The 19158-nt window shown below is 38.1% G+C and overlaps 1 protein-coding gene across 1 annotated transcript in view; it reads right to left on the minus strand.

Moving 5' to 3' along the window:
• Nucleotides 1-19158, minus strand: part of dysf (dysferlin, limb girdle muscular dystrophy 2B (autosomal recessive)) — a 76215-nt gene that overhangs the window by 10797 nt on the left and 46260 nt on the right. Inside the window, exons 42-49 of the mRNA XM_046850951.1 lie at nucleotides 13639-13698; nucleotides 7776-7787; nucleotides 7569-7667; nucleotides 5636-5767; nucleotides 5216-5371; nucleotides 2551-2642; nucleotides 1957-2127; nucleotides 216-358 (exon numbers count right to left, since the gene is read on the minus strand). Coding sequence (XP_046706907.1) covers nucleotides 216-358; nucleotides 1957-2127; nucleotides 2551-2642; nucleotides 5216-5371; nucleotides 5636-5767; nucleotides 7569-7667; nucleotides 7776-7787; nucleotides 13639-13698 — 865 coding nt within the window. The remainder of the gene's footprint in view (nucleotides 1-215; nucleotides 359-1956; nucleotides 2128-2550; nucleotides 2643-5215; nucleotides 5372-5635; nucleotides 5768-7568; nucleotides 7668-7775; nucleotides 7788-13638; nucleotides 13699-19158) is intronic.

The raw sequence follows: 19158 nt of genomic DNA on the forward strand, positions 1-19158 counted from the left end.
CACACACACACACACACACACACACACACACACACAGATACATGGCACAAATAATGATGATTGCATGCATGCTTTTTGTCATATTTAGAACATATTTAGAAGCTGCAAAGAAAATACTTACACCTTCATTTCTCACTCTCCTACTATGTACACGATAAATAACATTTACATTAAACACGTGATACAGACATATTATGGTACGAGGCATGACTGACCCAAGTCCGCAGTGGTATACTCGTGGCCTCTAAAAATCACTCTGTCGTGCATGTAGACAGGCAGCTTGTAGTTTCTCCTCTGACTAAAACGATGGAGCAGCTGAGTGGGTTTCATTTGATCTCTCCACTGGTTCACTCCAGACCTGTGTTGAGTGTCAGGGACAGGAACATTACACTGATTAGATGTTACATTAATAGATAAACATATACTAAAATTATACCTTTGTACATATGTACATGCTACATGTTTTATGTTTCTATATACACAGTACATGCCTCACATTTCAGCTACCACTTAAATATATAGAAATACTAATATTACTATAGAAATTAAACTTGGATATATTTTAAGGTGTTAATGTGCAGTTTGTATATCAGTACAGATTTACTGTCCACTGTAAACAACTCAACATACACATCCATTATTGTCTAAATAACTGGCAACAAAAGTAAGTACACCCTAAGTGATAACAGCTGTACGTCATGTAACCATGCAAAGCCACATGTCCTATTCATTATGTTCACGTTTTTGTCTGTGTATCTTGTATTAGAGTAGTTAAAAAGTGGTGCTTTGAGAACAATTCTCTCTTACTGACCACTGGATGTTGCAACATGGCACCTCATGGCAAACCACTCTCTGAGGATTTGAGAATCAGAATTGTTGCTCCCCACAAAGATGGCCGAGGCTATAAGAAGATCGGTAACACCCTAAAACCGAGTTACAGTACAGTGACCAGGGTCATGCAGAGATTTTCCAAGACAGGTTCAGGTACAGAAGCTGGCTTCAAAAAACAGACGATGGGTGCTGCCAGCATTGCTTTAGAGGTTGCAGAAGAGAAAGGTCCACTTGTCAGTGCTCAGACCATACACCACACACTGCAACAAGTCTGAAGTTTGCTCACAAGAAAGTCCGGCAACAATTTGCTGAAGAAAAACCTGTCCAAGAGCATGAATTACTGAAGCCATGTCCTGTGGTCTGATGAGATTAAGATAAACTTGTTTGACTTAGATGTTGTCCAGCATGTGGCTGTGCCCTGGTGAGGAGTAGCACAAAAATTGTCTCTTGCCTACAGTCAAGCATAGTGGTAGTACCATCATGGTCTGGGGCTGCGAGTGCTGCTGGTACTGGGGAGCTGCGGTTCATTGAGGAAAATATGGATTCCAACATGTACTGTGACATTCTGAAGCAGAACATTATGCACTCTGTTCAGAAACTGGGAGGAACATCAGTTTTCCAACATTAAAATGATACCAAACACACCACCAAGATGACAACTGCCTTGCTTAAGCTGAAGGTTATGGTGATGGGGTGGCCAATTATGTCTCCAGACCTGACCCCTATTGAATAGTGGGCTATCCTCAAGTGGAAGGTGGAGAAGCGCCATGTGTCTAACATCCAACAGCTCTGTGATGTCATTATGGAGGAGTAGAAGAGGATCCCAGAACAAACTGTGCAGTTTTGATGAATTTCATGCACAGAAGGATTAAGGCAGTGCTAAATGGTGCTCACAGAAAATATTGGGGCAATACTAATACATAGCATTGTCAAGAGACAATACTATAGAAATAAACTTATATATTTTAGTCTTCAATATGCAGCATTGTGAAAAACCAAAAGTGTTCCTTCTGAGTATGGTGTTTAGGGTAGCATAGTATCCAGTAGCGGTATAAAAAAAATCTGTGTGTGTGTGTATGTGTGTGTGTGTGTGTGTGTGTGTGTGTGTGTGTGTATACTCCTTACACACAATAGGACTCGGGAAGGCCACAGCGGGCACTGTAACGGGACAGGAAGCGGTTCTCCAGGTCAATAACGGTCTCGCCAATCTTTTCATCTTTAGACATCATGTCATAATCATACAGTGTGATCCTAAGGTCTTTCTCCAAAGGCAGGGAGCATGTCAGTTCATACATCCTGAGAAAAAATATGTGTAAAATTGTGAGAAAAAAGGTAAAAAGCTAATTATGTTATGATGCATTTTTTAGGTTAAGAATACCCTTGTGTTGACCATTTTCTGGTTTGTATCAATATGGGAATTAAATTATCAAAGAGTAATGAATCACGTATTCTTGAAATAGTGAAGTGACTATTGGTAAGAGTATAGCGACTCCTGCTGGTGCACTATTTCAGTCCCATCTGATATTACAGATAATTTGCCTGCATGTACATGATGAGAGGCAAAAAGAGAATAGAAAAAAGGGAGAAAGTGTGTGTGTGTGTGTGTGTGTGTGTGTGTGTGTGTGTGTGTGTGTGTGTGTGTGTGTGTGTGTGAGTGAGAGAAAGAGAGAGAGAGAGAGAGAGAGAGAGAGAAAGAGAGTGAGAGTGAGAGTCACTTACTTTCCAAAAACTGGGTCCAAGGTACAGGGTATGTAGTTATCATGATCGTTTACTGATTTCTTTCCTAATGTAATCTTGACGTATGGGTCACACTGTGTGTAGAGAGAGTAAGATAAAGAAAAGTGATCTATTAAATCATTTGCAATAATGCGCACACAGACACACACATTTAGGCACACCGCAGCATATCCATCAGTGTCCAGCAAATGCAGCAGCAAAACCTCTCTAGACTCAGACCAACCCCACTCTCACTAGTAGTGTGGGGAAAAAACATCCAAACTTGACGATAATTATAGGGTTCAGTGGAGGCTAGTGTGTGTGAAATGTTCCATATCATAACTCTTGACCTGAGTAGGTAATGACAAAAAAATCATCAGAGTGTGTACAAAGCTAATAACTCACAGGAGAGAGCATCTGTGGCCCATCAATAAAAAGAGTGCATTCTTCTTGCTTTTTCTTCTAGGAAAAGCTGGCTTTTTTTTGTATACCTCACTAGTCTTCTTGTGATTTTATTCACCATGATGATCCTTACACACTGCTATAAATTTACAGAGGAACCTAAAAAATATTTAACCTGTTACATTACATGCAATCTTTTTTTAAATAACATTCTACTCTTAAACCACCAGATTTTTCAGCACGTATTACCCAAATGTATAATTGGAAGAAGAATTTGATCGAAATTTCACACAAGATGAATCATTTAGCATCCCGCAGACTGATTAATTTGGCAAGTGGCAGTTTTTCTTTAATTAATCATTTATGGAAAAGTCTATTACTGATGTTTCCAGCTGTTTTAAAGTACAGTAAATAATATTGATGCATGTGTATAAAACACTGTGCAGCTTCATATCCAGAATACATTTGATCAGACAATGCCAAGAACCACAGTGCCTGTCAAAAGTTTGGAAACACCTACAGTAGCTTTTTATTGCTTTTGAGACACATGCATGTTCTTTTTGTTTATGTGCAACAAACTAGGTAAAAGGCAAAAACTGTGAAGAATTGGACAGTGAATGACTGGAAGAAAGTTTTGTGGACAGATAATTCCCAATTTGACATTTTGCAGCAGGGAAGTTTGGAGACTTATTCTGGGTGAAAGGAATAGGGCTATGATTGAATAATTCAACACTTTGTAATTTCGCCTGGACTGCAGGTAAAATTTAAACATACAACAAGACAATTACCTAAAGCAAACATCTAAGCTCAATAAGCGTAAATTAGACAGCAAACATTTGGCTTGAGTGTAATCTATCATGAAATGGCCTGCCCAGTCACTGGACCTAAATCCTATTGAACTGCTTTGATCACAAGGTCAGAAAGCAATATCAAACTAGCAAAGGACACCTTTCAGAAGTCTCACAAGATGCATGACAAAGTATATCAGCAAAATGTTTGAAGAAACTAACTCTCCATGTTCTATGAGTGGGAAAAGCAGTTATTCATTATGAGCGAGGATCTTTAAATTAAATTAAAGTTTAACAATAGTTCATTTCTACATTTGTTTCATCATATCTTCATACTGTTAAATTACCAAGTTTGTTTAATATAAATAAAAGAAACATACAGTACATTTGTCTCTTAAAATCCATTAAAGACTAGCTGTTTCTGAACTATACAATGAACTGAAAAATGTAAATATTTATAGTTTACAGTTTATACAGTTTACTGTATACAGTTTATAACTGTAAGGGTGTTTAGAACTGTACAGATGATCTGTGTTTTGTGCTAGGTTATTGTGGTGCTATGTTTCCAAGATGGATTTTTGAAAATGTATTGTTCACAGAGCCTCATGTGGAATGTTTTTAAATCTGGACATGACAACTAATTTAAGGGCTAAGTTTGGTTAGCCGAAAACCTATTTAAATATCCTCTTTAAGAAGATAACAAAAGACCAAAAAATGAACATAACTACTGAGTCATATATTTTTTTAATGTTCGCATAAACTGTGTCAAAATTTATCCAAGTGGTCCGTGCTGCCCAATGTGACATTGTCTGTAGGCAATGTGTTACTGCTACTGAATATACACAGAGAAACAAGAACTTTTCTTCTATTCATGTATAAATGTTCTAACACTGATAACGCAAATAAAAGCAAACTTACATGTTTTAGAAATGTATGGTAAATGGAAAAATATGGTAAATGGATAAAAAAATTAGTTTTTTAATGAATAATAATCATAATTACGGTTAAACTGCTTGTGAGTACTGTTAAGGTGTCCTGTTGTAGAAAAATATTCATCTTCAGACTAGTAATCACCCTCCACTTCAGGTGGTGCCTTCCTTATTTATATTACTATGCTCTTATAGCGTAGTATTAACAACATATATCATCCTTATATAATATATAACAAATTCTTATATATTATAATAAAACATCCTTATAAAACTGTTAGGAAACACTACATGCTGTATACCTTTTCTAACATTACTTGAAACCCATATGTCAGCTTAATGAATGGGAGTCAAAATTACTACACACAGGAAAAAAATTTTGAATATTCAGAATAACAATTTAGAAAATATGTATGCAATGTTTAGGAATGTGTTATGATTCAGCTAATGTAGGAAACCTTCAAATAACAAGGTGTACTCGTAATGGGTACATGTATATGTATAGTAGGTAAATTGCAAGTAACATGCCAGTGACAGTGTAGCACCCACCTTGCCATTGGGATCTTTGGGCTGCAGACCATAAGCCTGAATAATATATACCCGGACTAAGCAATCTTCTATGCCGTTAGGAGGAAGAAGACAGAACTGGCGTGGGGGCAAAGAGGCAGATGGGCTTTCAGGTAATGGGTAGATCTTGAACATTCCCTGTATGACAAAATAATAGAGGTTTGATTAAAGCATATTCTACATATAAAAAAGAATCATTTTACATACTGTACTGTACGAGGTCTTGTAGAAAGCCTGATCATCCCTCACACTACACATTTGGCTCTATGTTAGAGTTATTAGATTTTTTTACTCACTCTAAAAGCAGGAAAGGATACAAGCAAAAGCAATTATAGCATTTGGGAAGCATTAGGTCAATGCTTGACAAGGAGTAATGACATAGATAGGTATTTAGGGATTCACCTTGAACTCTCCGACTATAGAAGGATCATCATTTTTACTCTCCTGTGTGCGTCCGCGATAAAGCTTGAACGTCTGACAGAAATCTGCCAGCCCCTCAAAGCCGTCAATTTTTTCCAGTTCAGTGTCATACACCTGCAGAGACAATAAAATTAAGTGAGTAAGAGAAAGGGAGCAAAATGTGACCAATAGAAAGAAAAGTTGAAGATGGAATTCACAAAAGTCCAGTCTGCTTGATTTAACAGTTGGAGGCTTTCGAAATGACCTAAATGAATATAAACTCTCACAAAAATTGAGAGAGTAGTTATAAATGAAGATATCAGTCATGGAAAGCATTGCAAATACACTTACATAATGGTTATGGTCCATTGAGGCAATACACCACATGTTATTGTATCTATTGCCAAGATCGCTTTTAGGCCATGGACCTTAAATGTGGGACTAAAACTTCAAACTGTATGAAACACCCTTAAATGTGGTTATAATTATAAATGCAATTGTATTAAAGAATTAGCTTTTAACAAGGACATGACTGATGCACTGAAGAGACAGTGTTCACTACTGTAATATCAACATGCCACAAATTCAGCTACCTAAAAAGGAATTGAAAAGGCCACCCAGGAGACAATTTATTGATGAGAGCAGGAGTGAATATCTATAAATAGCCTATGTTGTTTCAAATGAGTCACTCTGTGTCCTGGTCTCATCCCTACAACCAGTGTGTGACATTGCACGCATCACACAAAGTTGCTCTCCTTCTCCGTCTCACTCTCTCTCCCTGAGGCGCCATTCGTTTAAAATAACAGCTGATCACAGCAGTTCTTAGAGAAAGTCAGTGTCAGTGTGACTCCTCCCTGCTTAGAAGTAAAGCCCAACCTCACTTTAGTGTTTCCACCAAACTTTCCACACAGGAGCAAGGTAAACCCTGAGAAACAAAGGATGACTGGAGGCCGGTCAGACTCCGCTTCTGGGACTAGAAAGGATGGAAAACCTGGCTATGACAGAGAGATTGTGGTGGCAGGGAGAATGTGGTGTGGAACAAGTGGGAATGAATTGATGATGTCAGTAGCTGAGCCCCTGTCTGCTCCCAGTTATCCCCCTGCGGCATCCCCGACATGAATTCATCGGAAAAGTTGTCAGCTGAGGGCTGCTTTCTAAACAGACAAGCTCGTGGGAAGTGGGCTGGAGTGGACTAGAGGGAAGCGAGCACTTGAAAGACGGCACGTGCTGTCCCCAATGGCTCAAACATTTGAAGTCATGCTGCAAAGCTAATGTTTCTGCGCCATTAGACAATGTTCCCATTGCTCTTTTTTCTGTTTTCTTTGGTTTTGCTTGGCAGTTAATAAAACCGATGTGATTTCAGTTGAGCAGTCTATTAAAATGATTTAATATTAAAAGCCATTCAATGATGATGTTTTCTTTATTTCTCAGGTTCTTATTGTCATCAGGTTGTTAGAATCCGAACACCAGTGGTCCAAAGTGCTTTCAAATACTACACTATAATACAATTTATATTATACACTATGTACTTAAATACTGTATGGAGTGCCTAATTTTTCTAGGGTAATACATTAAAAATTAAACAGCAATGATTTCAATAAATCCACAAAAACCTATAAGACCTTAATGAATTTAATAGCGTGAACATGATAGTCAGGCTAGAAGAACGTGAAGCTGAAATTTGCAATGCAACTGACTTGTCATTGCATTCTAGGTTGAAGGAAAGGCCTTCTATAAAGTGATGCTACACACATGCATCTGTTCTGTAATGCATACTGAAGTCTAAGAAATATGTCACGTTACATGATTTAAAAAGTTTTGGAACTTAGCATTCACTGTCTCAGGTTGATAGCAGTCATGCCACGTGGCAAATCAGAAAAACCGGTAAGGATTAAATCCTGAGTATTCCCACCTGCTGTTAGTTAGCAATAGGTACCTGTAGCATGTCAAGGCCTTTCTCCAGATAGGTTCCACACTTCTTTCTCTCTCCTGTCGAGGCATAGAACTTACTCCACCAATCCATAAATTCATCCTCCTAGAACAAGAAAAGAAAAAGAAAAGAACAAAAAAAGACACTTAAAGTAAGATGATGATTGATTGTGTATATTTGATTATGGCTGTCTTTGTAATAAACCTCACTTACCCAAAGCATCATCTAAGTCCAGCAGGGAAAAAAGATTCAAATTAAGTAAAAAATGTATGAAAAAAAAAAAAAGATTTAAGGAACTGTGCCTTACACAACTAGACTTTTCATGCACATGCAAGACTGACTGTGGCAATGTCCACAAAAGGCCTCAAGGGTGGAGAAGTAATGAGTGGAAAGAACTTTTCCCAAACTTTCCGTTCTTTCCACAGTAAACTAAACCGAATGACAAATCCCTTACAGGTGATGAAACTAGGCTTTTAGGATGTAATCTAAAATCTTTCAGTAAACAAGATCTTGGCCTGTAAGGTCTGTAATAGGAATTCACTGTGATTTGTGCCAATGTTAAATTTGTTCATTTCCACTGATAAAAGTGGCCACCTCAAGGCCTTGATTGTGTGATGTGAGGGATGTGGAAAGAGTTTGGTGGGAAACTTTCAAAAGGTGGCAAGAAACGGGCATGTTACATTTGGGCCAGCAACACGTTTCCCACCAAACAGAGGACAAAGCAGTGCTTTTTACACAAGGCTACGCCCTCTGCCAGTGTCACTGCCACTAAACAAGAAACAAAAAGTGGAGTTCAACTTCAAAGTTAGCAAGGGGACTCATTGTCCAGCGCTATGGGCTCTAGTTAACTCAGCACATTATCCAATTGCTGTTGACTTTCAACAGAGACAGTGCTGAAATAAACATACTGTGTGTGTGTGTGTGTGTGTGTGTGTGTGTGTGTGTGTGTGTGTGTGTATGACTGACAAGCCAGCAGTATATATGGTGTGTGTTTATGCACATTTCCAGTTTAGAGAAAGATTCAGTGTATGTGAGATCTCAGCTCTTGCTCAGCTCTCACACACTGTGTCCACCCACACACAGACACACAGACACACACACACACACACACACACACACACACACACACTCACACTCACACTCACACTCACACACACACTCTGTCTGTTCCAGAAGCATGACTCTGGCGTATACTGCAGTGGGTCGCTGAATCCAACATTCTTTTCCCTGCTATTTTTCAACTGCGTCAAGGGAGTGAAAAAGCAGTAGTGGGAGAGGAATGACAATTTACTTCTTTTTTCCCTCTCAGTGCGGTCGGGGCACATGTCAGCACAGCATGTTTCATGGTGGCCCGGCACGACGTGTCTAAGTGGTGCCAGTGAGTGTGTGTTTGTGTGTACACGCGTGCCTGGGTGTGTGAAAAGAGGCCTAGCATTATGGATTGTAAACGCACTCTGTTTTTAAGTGTGTGTATAAGTATGTATGTGCCTATAAAACTGTGATCTAGAACATGTCTACATGTTTATTTTAAAGTAACTAAGAGGCTACAACTCATGTCAAGGTTAATAAATTGTTAGGACAGGAAACATTTGATGCCACTGATAGCAGATTTCAGAACTGGAGCACAGTGAACTGGACATCTGCGACAGACAGACAGACAGACAGACAGACAGACAGACAGACAGACAGACAGACAGACAGACAGACAGACAGACAGACAGACAGACAGATAGATAGATAGATAGATAGATAGATAGATATAGTTATCACTGGCGAAAACCACAAAAACTGACAGCACAGTAATAGGGGCTCTTCAGGGCGAGATATTTTTGGGGATTCCCGTGTCAGGCAGCACATTTACGCAGAAGGGACATGAATAAGGCGGGTGATTAAGATTGGCTGTGTGGTGCACAATTGCCATTGGAGCCAGTTTGGCTATAGAGCAAGCTCTCTAGAGACTAAATAGTGCCTTTCATAATGTGTGTGTGTGTGTGTGTGTGTGTGTGTGTGTGTGTGTGTGTGTGAGAGAGAGATGTTTCCTTTACATTAACCTACATTTACCATTGGAATATTACTTAGTGCAGGCAGTCATGCTTCCATCATTGTGTGTGTGTGTGTGTGTGTGTGTGTGTGTGTGTAAGTACTTTAAGCACTTTTATGATTGTATAGGTGTAGATGTGTATAATGAGGGGCCATGTGTCTGGGGCTTAGTGCTTTTATTATGAATGTTATTGCACCACAGAGGAGAAGACGGGTGTGTATGTGGTGCACTTAATAAAACCTATCAACGAGCCCTTCCGCTGAGGGCTTCACTGTAGCTATGGCTAAATGCCACAATCATTTTACGCCAGCTTGCCAGAAATTGTAAAGGAATAATACAAAACAGGACAGCAGAGCCAGGCTTTGTGTGCTAGCCGCACGTTGCCAAGGTCCCTTCATAAGTGGGCATGCTGCCTAATGTTGATACAAGGTGGTCGAAACAGTCAGAGTGGAAACAGGGCACTCTGTCACCTTTCCAAAAATTAATTCGTGTAAAACTTGTAAGTGGCTGAAACTATTCTCCATTCCAGAGTTAAAGGTTATAGCTAGTTAAAAAAAAAAAAAAGAGCAGAAGGAGCATGTAGGTTAGCAGTAAATGGATTTAAGGTAAATCCTCAGATTTGAATGTGTAGAATGTTTTGAATATACTGTACTGGAAATCCAGATGTTTGGCCTGAAAGGTTAGATATTTTGACTGAGAAAAAAGTACATTTACAAAAATGGCCTTAAGAATTTGCCACAGGGCTCGGTGAAAAATTAGTCAGAGCTCTGGTGCAGGTTGAATTCCAGACATGAAACTTTACCTTTCTGCCTCTTTTTAAATGCAACCTGATATTTTTTATTTAAGAGCATAGGAGACGGTACAGGAATTTTTAAACCTGTATATATTTTTAGGCCTAAGATTAAAAAAAAATTGGAGGGCAAGTATAAAAAAGTAAAGAAAGGCATAAAAAAAATATACTCTGACCCAGGTTACAACTCAACACTAGAAGCACTTTTCATCAGCATCAAGGGGACCCTTTAAATAACCTTTAATATATTTGGACACACAAAAGAAAAATTTGCAATGAACTGACATTCAGTTTTTATGAGTGACCATAATTTTGGCTTACCCCCCTCTTCCCCTAAAACTTCTAAAGTTGTTTTGGATGTCAACTATAAAAAAATGGAAAAATCATCAAAATGCTTTTAACACTTTGGAATGTCTGGAGGCTTTGGCATGTGACGTGTCAGCAGCGTTCCATGTTCACAATGACTGCATCTTGGTGAAGCTGGCCTCTGTTTGACAGTCATCATAAAAAGTAACAAGTGATTGTGATGTCTGTTGACATTGGAAGTAAGGAAGTTCAATTAGCCAGTCAGATATAAAGAACAGGCTTATTTTGTGACTGTTACCGCACTGCTTAGTCATTTAGGGTCAGTATATTTTGGAAAATTCGGTATTCCACAAACATGCAAGATATGTTTAAAAGCGTCACAATTATTAAATATTGTGAAATGCTTTAATATAAAAAGACAACAATGCAAACTTTGTCGGATATTTGTACACCTAATTGTCATATTAAACATTACTAAAATTAAATCACTAAAAAGGCAAGAATTTATGCATTTTCTTATTAAACTACATATTAATTTAATTCCATTGTGTCTAAATGAGCAGGTAGTAAGTGACCTTCAAGAAAAAAACATATTGCACAGTTTATAGACAGTATTTACTACTCATACATGACTGAAATAGTCCCAATTTATTTGAGCTTTATTTAACTGCTTTTGCTAAGTAGCAACATTATGCAGTGCTCGTTTTGTGGTTAAGACCTTGAACTTCTCATCAGAAGGTTGCAATTTCTAATCTTAGCACCACAAAGCTGCCACTGCTGAACTCTCAAGCATGGCATTTTAACTCTCAACTGCCCAGTTGTATACATCGTATAATTGTGAGTCGCTCTGGATAATGACGTCAGCCAAATGACATAACTGTAAATGTAATATTGCATTGCTTCTCTCTCTGCAGGTAAGCTAACTGCATTCCTGACAAATTAACAAGCATTTTAATAACTTTGCAGTCAGGATAAGGTTTTTTTTTGTTTAAATAGACACTAAATATTTTAAACACATAAGCTCAGTAGCTATAGTGTAGCTAATTCTTTTTTGTGATAAAGCTTCATATTTACGACTCCAGAATTCCACTAAATTGTTGCAGATTTAGGAGCTGTTTCAGCTTTAAATCGTCTTTGGGAAAAGTTCTGACTGGAAAAAACTAAAGTCTTGACATTAAGATATGCTAGCAAACGAAGAGTTACCCCACAATCATGCACTTAGCAGGCTCAAGTTTGTCTTTTTTGTGAATGTGGCACAAGTTGTTAAATTTAATAATTTAAAATCAGCCTCAAGTTCTATCTTATACAAGGTTTCTTTTTGTTTTTAACGTGAGATTGTACATAAATTTTAACACAATGCTAAAGCACAGAACAACTGCTGTATCATAAGCCACTAGGTTTACCCAGGTTTAGGCCAACAAGGCACAGCAAGAGTGGTGTCCTTGGTCTCATGTAAAGTCTACATGCAAATTTCATTAGTGGAAAAGTGACTGAAAAGCACCCCTGCCCCTTTATCTGCTTTGGCTTTTGGGGGACATGCTTTGGGAATCTTTTAACAGCTCTATTTACGTTGGCTCTACCAAGAGAGAAATTTCAGGTTTTTGATCATCTGGTTTGAATGTTTTCTAATAAAATAAATATCTTTGCAGAAAGAGAAACCTCTATGTCTTGGCTTGCATAGTCAGTGAGTGCTACATTTGGTGTGTGATATAAACATGCATTTGTATGGAAAAGGTCTGTGTAATGTAGGACTGCCTGACTCACAAAACAGTTCTGAACACTAACCAAACCTCCAATGATATTGAAACTGGGTCATATATCGGCAATATCTTTTACCATACCATCAGGCCATCTTTTGCTTGCACATAATCTTTTTTCGTCACATACAGATATACGCTGTCTTATATGCACATAATCCATAGCTCTTTCATACAAAATAGAGAGAAAAATTTTGTCCAGTGTTGAAATCTTTTGGCTTCCTCTGCCTCCAGTTGAATGTATCAACAAATTGTGATTACTAAGGGTATAATGTAACCAATCAGGGACATCTGCAGCTGTGAGTTTGCCCCTAAACAAATGTATTAAAAACTACTTTACACTACAGGCTCTTTAAGCGGTAAAAGAGTAGTCATTTATCTTTATATGCGACGCTTAATGCTCACCTATTGCTAATTTGATATAGTGAGGAGTTTGATAAAGTTACATTTTGAACTTTTGCTGTTTTTGTCTGACAAATGATAAGGAGTCATCTTTCTAACCTCATGAATCTCTGAATTGCTGCCTTTTATGAATAACACCCACATACTGTAAATGCATCAATACAGCATACAGGAAACACCCCAAAACAACCTTTAAACTTTAGACATTGGATTAAAAAGAAAATTATAAAAAAAAAAAAAAAAAAAAACTTTTTTACATAATTAGTACAATTTATGACTGGTGGAGACAGCAGTACTTGGGGCACTATTTTTTAGACATATTTATTTAGCTATATTTATGATTATGTGGCCACAGCTACCTTGAAGTGGTATAGTAATTGGGAAAATGTTTCTGTTTTTCATACTCCCCTCCACAAACAAATAATCAGCTCAAACCAAAGTATTTCATTATTGTCCCACATAAAAATTACACAGCCTAAGAGCAGGGTTTTTATTCTTTTAACATTGTTTAAAATTATTCGATTAAAGCTGTTTTTTTACTTTTGCATGCATTGTTCGTGATTATATGACCAAATCAAAACTATATACTCAATAAAATAAGTGCATATATTGTAAATTGATTTTTTTAAATATCAGCCTCAAATAAAGAACTTAACTAAAGAGTAAATTACAGACAAGCACATCATTGAACATGCACATCCATGCAAGGTCCAGCAGTAACAAACATTTACACAAGACATTGAGAGGTGTGGCCACAACATTTAGATTATACATACGTACATGGAGGCTGGAGCGAGAAGGCGAAATGTTAATGATAGCAGAACTGGTGCCATCTGCAAGCTACAAACCAGAAGCATGGTAGTTAGCAGGTTAAAACAATGCACATTGTTAAAGTTGCAAGGAAAAGCACAGTTCCTTGCATTATAAACTAGAAAATAAAAATTATATAGTTAAGAATAAAATCAAAAAATCATTTTACACAAAAACACACACACATACAGTGTATGCGCATACATGTGTGTGTGTGTGTGTGTGTGTGTGTGTGTGTGTGTGTGTGTGTCAGATATGGTAAGATAATAGATACATTTTGTTAAATGCTTTCACATTCACATACTATATTGTATATATAGAGCTATTTTCTCTCACAAATGTAAATATATACATAGCTGGGGTGTAACAATACACGTATCCGTACCGAAATATTTTGAACCTAGATAAAACTTAAATATACAGCGAGAACATGCACAATTGTGAGACTGCAACACTAGCCACTGTAGTCACCATTAGTTGTTTATAAAATTAAGTTTGGAATTCCAATTCATAATCTCACTTTCTCTGCTTTAAATAAATGTATTTCTGGCATATAAAGTTTTAGTATTTCAGACAACATTCAGTTTTTACCATATGCAAGTCATTACGAATGCTGGACCTTTAATTGATGAAGAAAGACGCAAGTCATTTTTCCATGATAGAGCTTAAGAATCCGGGTTCCCCAGTAATAACTCCAGCAGACTGTGCAGACTCCAGGAGCAAAAATGTGCAAATCTAATGTGCAAATTTGACAGATGATATCACATCATAATACCCTTTAGCACTTAATCACGCTATTGTTGTCTTTGGGAGTGCATTTATGTAAAAGTACTAAGCTCATGATAAAGTAGCAGATATCCATCTTCTGAAATAAACAGTGGGTGAATAATGAGCTCCTGAAAAGCATAGGGAATCATAGAAATCAGTAGTGGAAATTACAACAGTAGGGTTGCGCATGACAAGATTTAAAAGCAAATTATTAATTTCAAGTTATATAATCTGCATAATCTTAACAAACAACTTGCCAAAGTTATACAATACAGAATACAATACAATTCAGGACCGTAAAAAATTTAGGTGTATGTGCAATTAAATATCAAAATTTGGGACTTGGGTGAAGGTTTATATAATTTGACATTTAGGTCATGAGAGAGATACTGTAGCTCCAAATGATCCTCAGGGATGTATATGTGCCAATAAACACCAGCCAAGCATAACCATTCCAGATCAATTAGACTGCTTGATATGCCCTGGAAGCTAACCAGGCTGACAGAAATATTTGCTCATACACTCATTCAAAACCATCATCATAACCATTTCAGACTTAAAACCAGATGGGTGTGGAGGGGGGAAAAACATCGTTACAACTGTGGAGTTTTGCCAAAAGACGTGTCATTTCATGTGCCAACAGAGAATGTTGAAAACAGAAACTTTGTCAAATTAAGCTACCCTTATATCACAAAAGTTAAACATGAGGTTTGTGTGCTGACATCAAGAAGTGTCTAAAGGGACTGATCTTACACATACGTCAGAACCCACATTTAAGTTTAAACAAGCAACGACTTCTTAGATCACACAGAGACAACCCAGCACTTGACTCTGCATTAAGATTCTAAATCAGCAACAAGCTACTCAGGTAGTCAAGCCAAACCAAGTTCATCCTTCACCAAGGTTTCAGCCTTGTTCTTGTGTGGTGCTTCAGACAAGACCCTGGTTACAGAGGTCTGTCAGCAAGTGCTCCCTTTTCCTTAGAAGCGACCCTAAGCAATAGGCTTTAGGAGGAGGACAGAGGCCGGGCGAGGAGGGACGTTCCTGTGGCGCCTGTGGTGAGCAGGCAGGAGCGGGAGAACGCAGTTGCCTACGACAACGACTCACCACATCAGAGGCAGGCCTGAACCCTAGCAGCGCCTTCTGAAGCCTAGTGCCAGGACATTATGTATACAATAACAGAGGCAGCTTTACAAGGTACTCAAAGGAACAGCTAATTAGGAACAGGGCCATTCGTTTGCTGTTGTCCTCTAATGTGAGGCAGTTGCATTACAGCACATTACAAAAGTACACTTGGAAAGCATCAGTAGACTGAACAGGCTAAATCAACTCTCCCCAGGCACCCTCTCTAGCTGTAACCATTGCAGCAAATCCACCAACCTATGGCAAAGCTGACTACTAGAATGTCCTGTAGAGTGAGTTTAGTAAGTCCCATTCCAAAAACCTCCTCAAAGCCTCTCTACATTGGGAATCCAATTTTAGCATCATCTTTCCACAGTTTGTTCTTTAACCTAAGAGTAAGGAGCCAAAAAGCATCTAAAGCCACTAAGGGTGTGTTAATTTTCACTAAAAGACGTTGCCTTTGTCCTTTATCAAAACCTGCACTAAGTGACAAACATGTTTCTTTTTTACCAGAGAGCATTTTTTAAGGAATACAAGCTCCTAGTTCAGGGTACTATCTGGAGCCAAAGTGTCTTTGGGGAAATGATGGGAGCTCAAGTTTCACTTAATGCACTGGGGAGTGTAGCCCAGCTTTCTTCCCCCACAGCATAAAACACAAGGAATTCACAGATGTGGAAATAATTCAGAGCACCGAGAGTTTTTGGACCACTGTAATGGTGTATGCCTGGTATAACTTTGTACATCTAAATTGGTTATATACATGGACTTGGACATGACCCACTAGTCATCAAGATCAACAAAATAGTCTACTTTTTAATATATTGTGACAGGCTCGAGGGCCCAACTATTTCATGAAATGTCAATACAAAGATAAAAATAAAAATGCCCAAAACCTAAATCAAATATAGAGCTAGCAAACAAGTACTACTCATCTAAAATATATGACAAAGTACAGGCTATGAGATGAGAAGTGGATATAGGTACTAACAAAGCCAAATAGCAAGATCTTTACCTTCCTTTGAAGCCTTACAAAGACTGCAGAGTGGCACAAGATCGGATCATAATTTCGTTTTGTAACTTCCTCTGTGTTTCTGTGGTGCTTGCATTCAGGTCTAGAATCCCATTAAGGCGCCAAGTGTCAAGTCAACTAAATAAATATCCTAGGATTTATTATTATGTTTGCTTAGGGTCATTTATTGGACTGACCTGTTGAAAGGAAAAGCCCAGCTGCTGTGTGAAAACTTTAGTTCAAAACACAAATAGTGAGAGACTCTGGATTGACATGCATATAGCCACATATAAACTAGCAGTCACATGTATACAACAATGCACATACTGTAATAATAATCATCAAAATATTATTATTATTACTATGATGATGATTATAAATTGCGTAAAAGACCAGGAGCTGTCTTATGAAGCACCGCAAGTAATGGCTTAAGATATAGCATGTATCATTAAGCTAAATCTGCAGAACATGCATCGTAAAGAACACCCCCAACCCCAGCATCTGTCTCTTTACTGCTCCCAGAACTTTTCTGATGGACAGAGATCAGAATCATGAGGGTATTTTCACATGGATAGCTGTGGTTGTGGTTCCCGTTTTATTTATTCTGACCCGAACAAGCCATTTGATGGCGGTCCTTTGACAAGCTAAGCCAGAAAACAAATGAGAGAAAAATGTTCCCTTGTACAAATGCAAAGATCTAAATAACCCATTGTGCTGTCATTGCAAGACAGCTAAATTCATAGGGGTATATAGAAGTATTTACTCTAAACTTACCAAAACGCTTACATAGTCAAAATTATGTCTATTTTATATTTAGAAGACTATATTTCAATAAGAAACTGGTGTCTCAAATGATTGCGATATTATACCAGAAAAAAAACCAAGCAAGAAGATCAATAATGTAAATAAACTGCAGTCTATAACTGCAAAACATTGCGAGGAGGAACAAGTCATCCAATCAGTCCAAAATTCATTTTTTATTCACTTATTCATTCCACTGTCTAAACAAGCAAAAGGTTGAAAGGTCAGAACCGAAAAATGGAAACTATTTTCCAATTTTCATAACTTCTCTTGATCATTTTTATGATGTTATGTTTTGGTGTATGGGGGGATGTTTTCACTCTACAATCATGGCAGACAGTTTAAAAAACATTATAGGAGACTTTATTAAAAGCATATCTCTCTTTGAATAATCTGGTAGAGGCTCTAATAAAAGTTGTGGATCTGGATTCTACAAAGCATTTTTGGTTATCAATAAGCAATCATCCCCTATTAAACATTAATAAGGGCACCACAATAAAAAATATTATCTCTGTAGTACCACTGGTCTCCACCACAAAGGAGTTATTTGGGGCAAAGGTAAAGGGGTAAGGACAAATAGGGCACACCTGAGCCCTGTTGTCCCATGTATAGTTATTTAATTTTTTTTTCTTTCTCTTTCTCTCTCTCATTCTCTCCCTCCCTCCTTCTGAGCAGTGAACCGAGTGTGTTTGTGTGTGGCCATGAGCAGAGCAAAGTTTTATGTTACCGTCTGACTGCGGTGCCAAGGCACGAACCCAAATTAAGAAAAGCTTACATGTGCTCTAAGACCCCTGGTCTGATTTATTTTCTGAGTGGCATGCTGCTGCGATTGTTAGACTAGTGCCAAAACCCAGGAGCTGTTCCCAGACTGAGACAGAGAGTCTCTTCACCCTAGTGGCCCAGGAGGATGCAGGAGTGGTGCCTGTGTAGCAACATCAGGTTTTCCTTTATGTGGAACTGCAGCATCAAGAGATTTTCCACCAAATCCTCTAAATAGATTCACACCTTCATCCAGATGTTTCTCAGCTCAGTGAGACCTGATTTACAGCAGCCAGAGAAGATAGGCAAAAGTTTGGTTTTGGGGCAGTTTGTCATTTGACTTCCAGAAGTTACCTCTGAGAAGAGAAAGTGTCACAGATCAAACACACTAGCTGAAACCATTAAACTGCTTCTACCACAGCATTGCACTGGACCCTACAGAGCACGTCATTTTTGGAAAGTGACAAAGAATACTTAAGGAGGCATAAACCTGGTCTAATAGACCAAAGCCATTATTCAAAACAAGACATCAAAAAGTAGCTGGAAACTGAAGCTAAATTAAATTCACCATGATCTGTGCACAGATCAATTTATGACACTGAATGCATAGAATACAGAGGCCATAAACATACTGCAAAGGTGGCAGTTAGTCCCCACCTTTTCCACTCAGACTTACACTACTGCTACTCAGCAGTTTTTCTAAATTGTGGAGAGGGGTATTCCTTGTTGCTGTGGTTACAGAGAGAGATGAGTTGTGGCAATGGTGTTCAAAAACACAAATCCCACTCCAATCCCTCTTGGAGACAATCTCTCATAGTTCCACCTGCATATGTTGCCAAGCTTCAAGCAGAATTTTCTGTCTAGGCCTTATTGTTTGCCTAAAGAAAAATATTTAAGGATAATTTGAAGTGGATGCTATAGTTGAGAGTAGTAAAAGAGTCGCACAGTGACTGGAACTATTCCAATGTGCTTGTGCGAAAAGTGTATAGGGTGATCAGTATTAAGCGCAATACACATTAAAAATGTAATTG

Source organism: Silurus meridionalis, chromosome 6 (assembly GCF_014805685.1).
Source record: "Silurus meridionalis isolate SWU-2019-XX chromosome 6, ASM1480568v1, whole genome shotgun sequence".
Taxonomy (NCBI): domain Eukaryota; kingdom Metazoa; phylum Chordata; class Actinopteri; order Siluriformes; family Siluridae; genus Silurus; species Silurus meridionalis.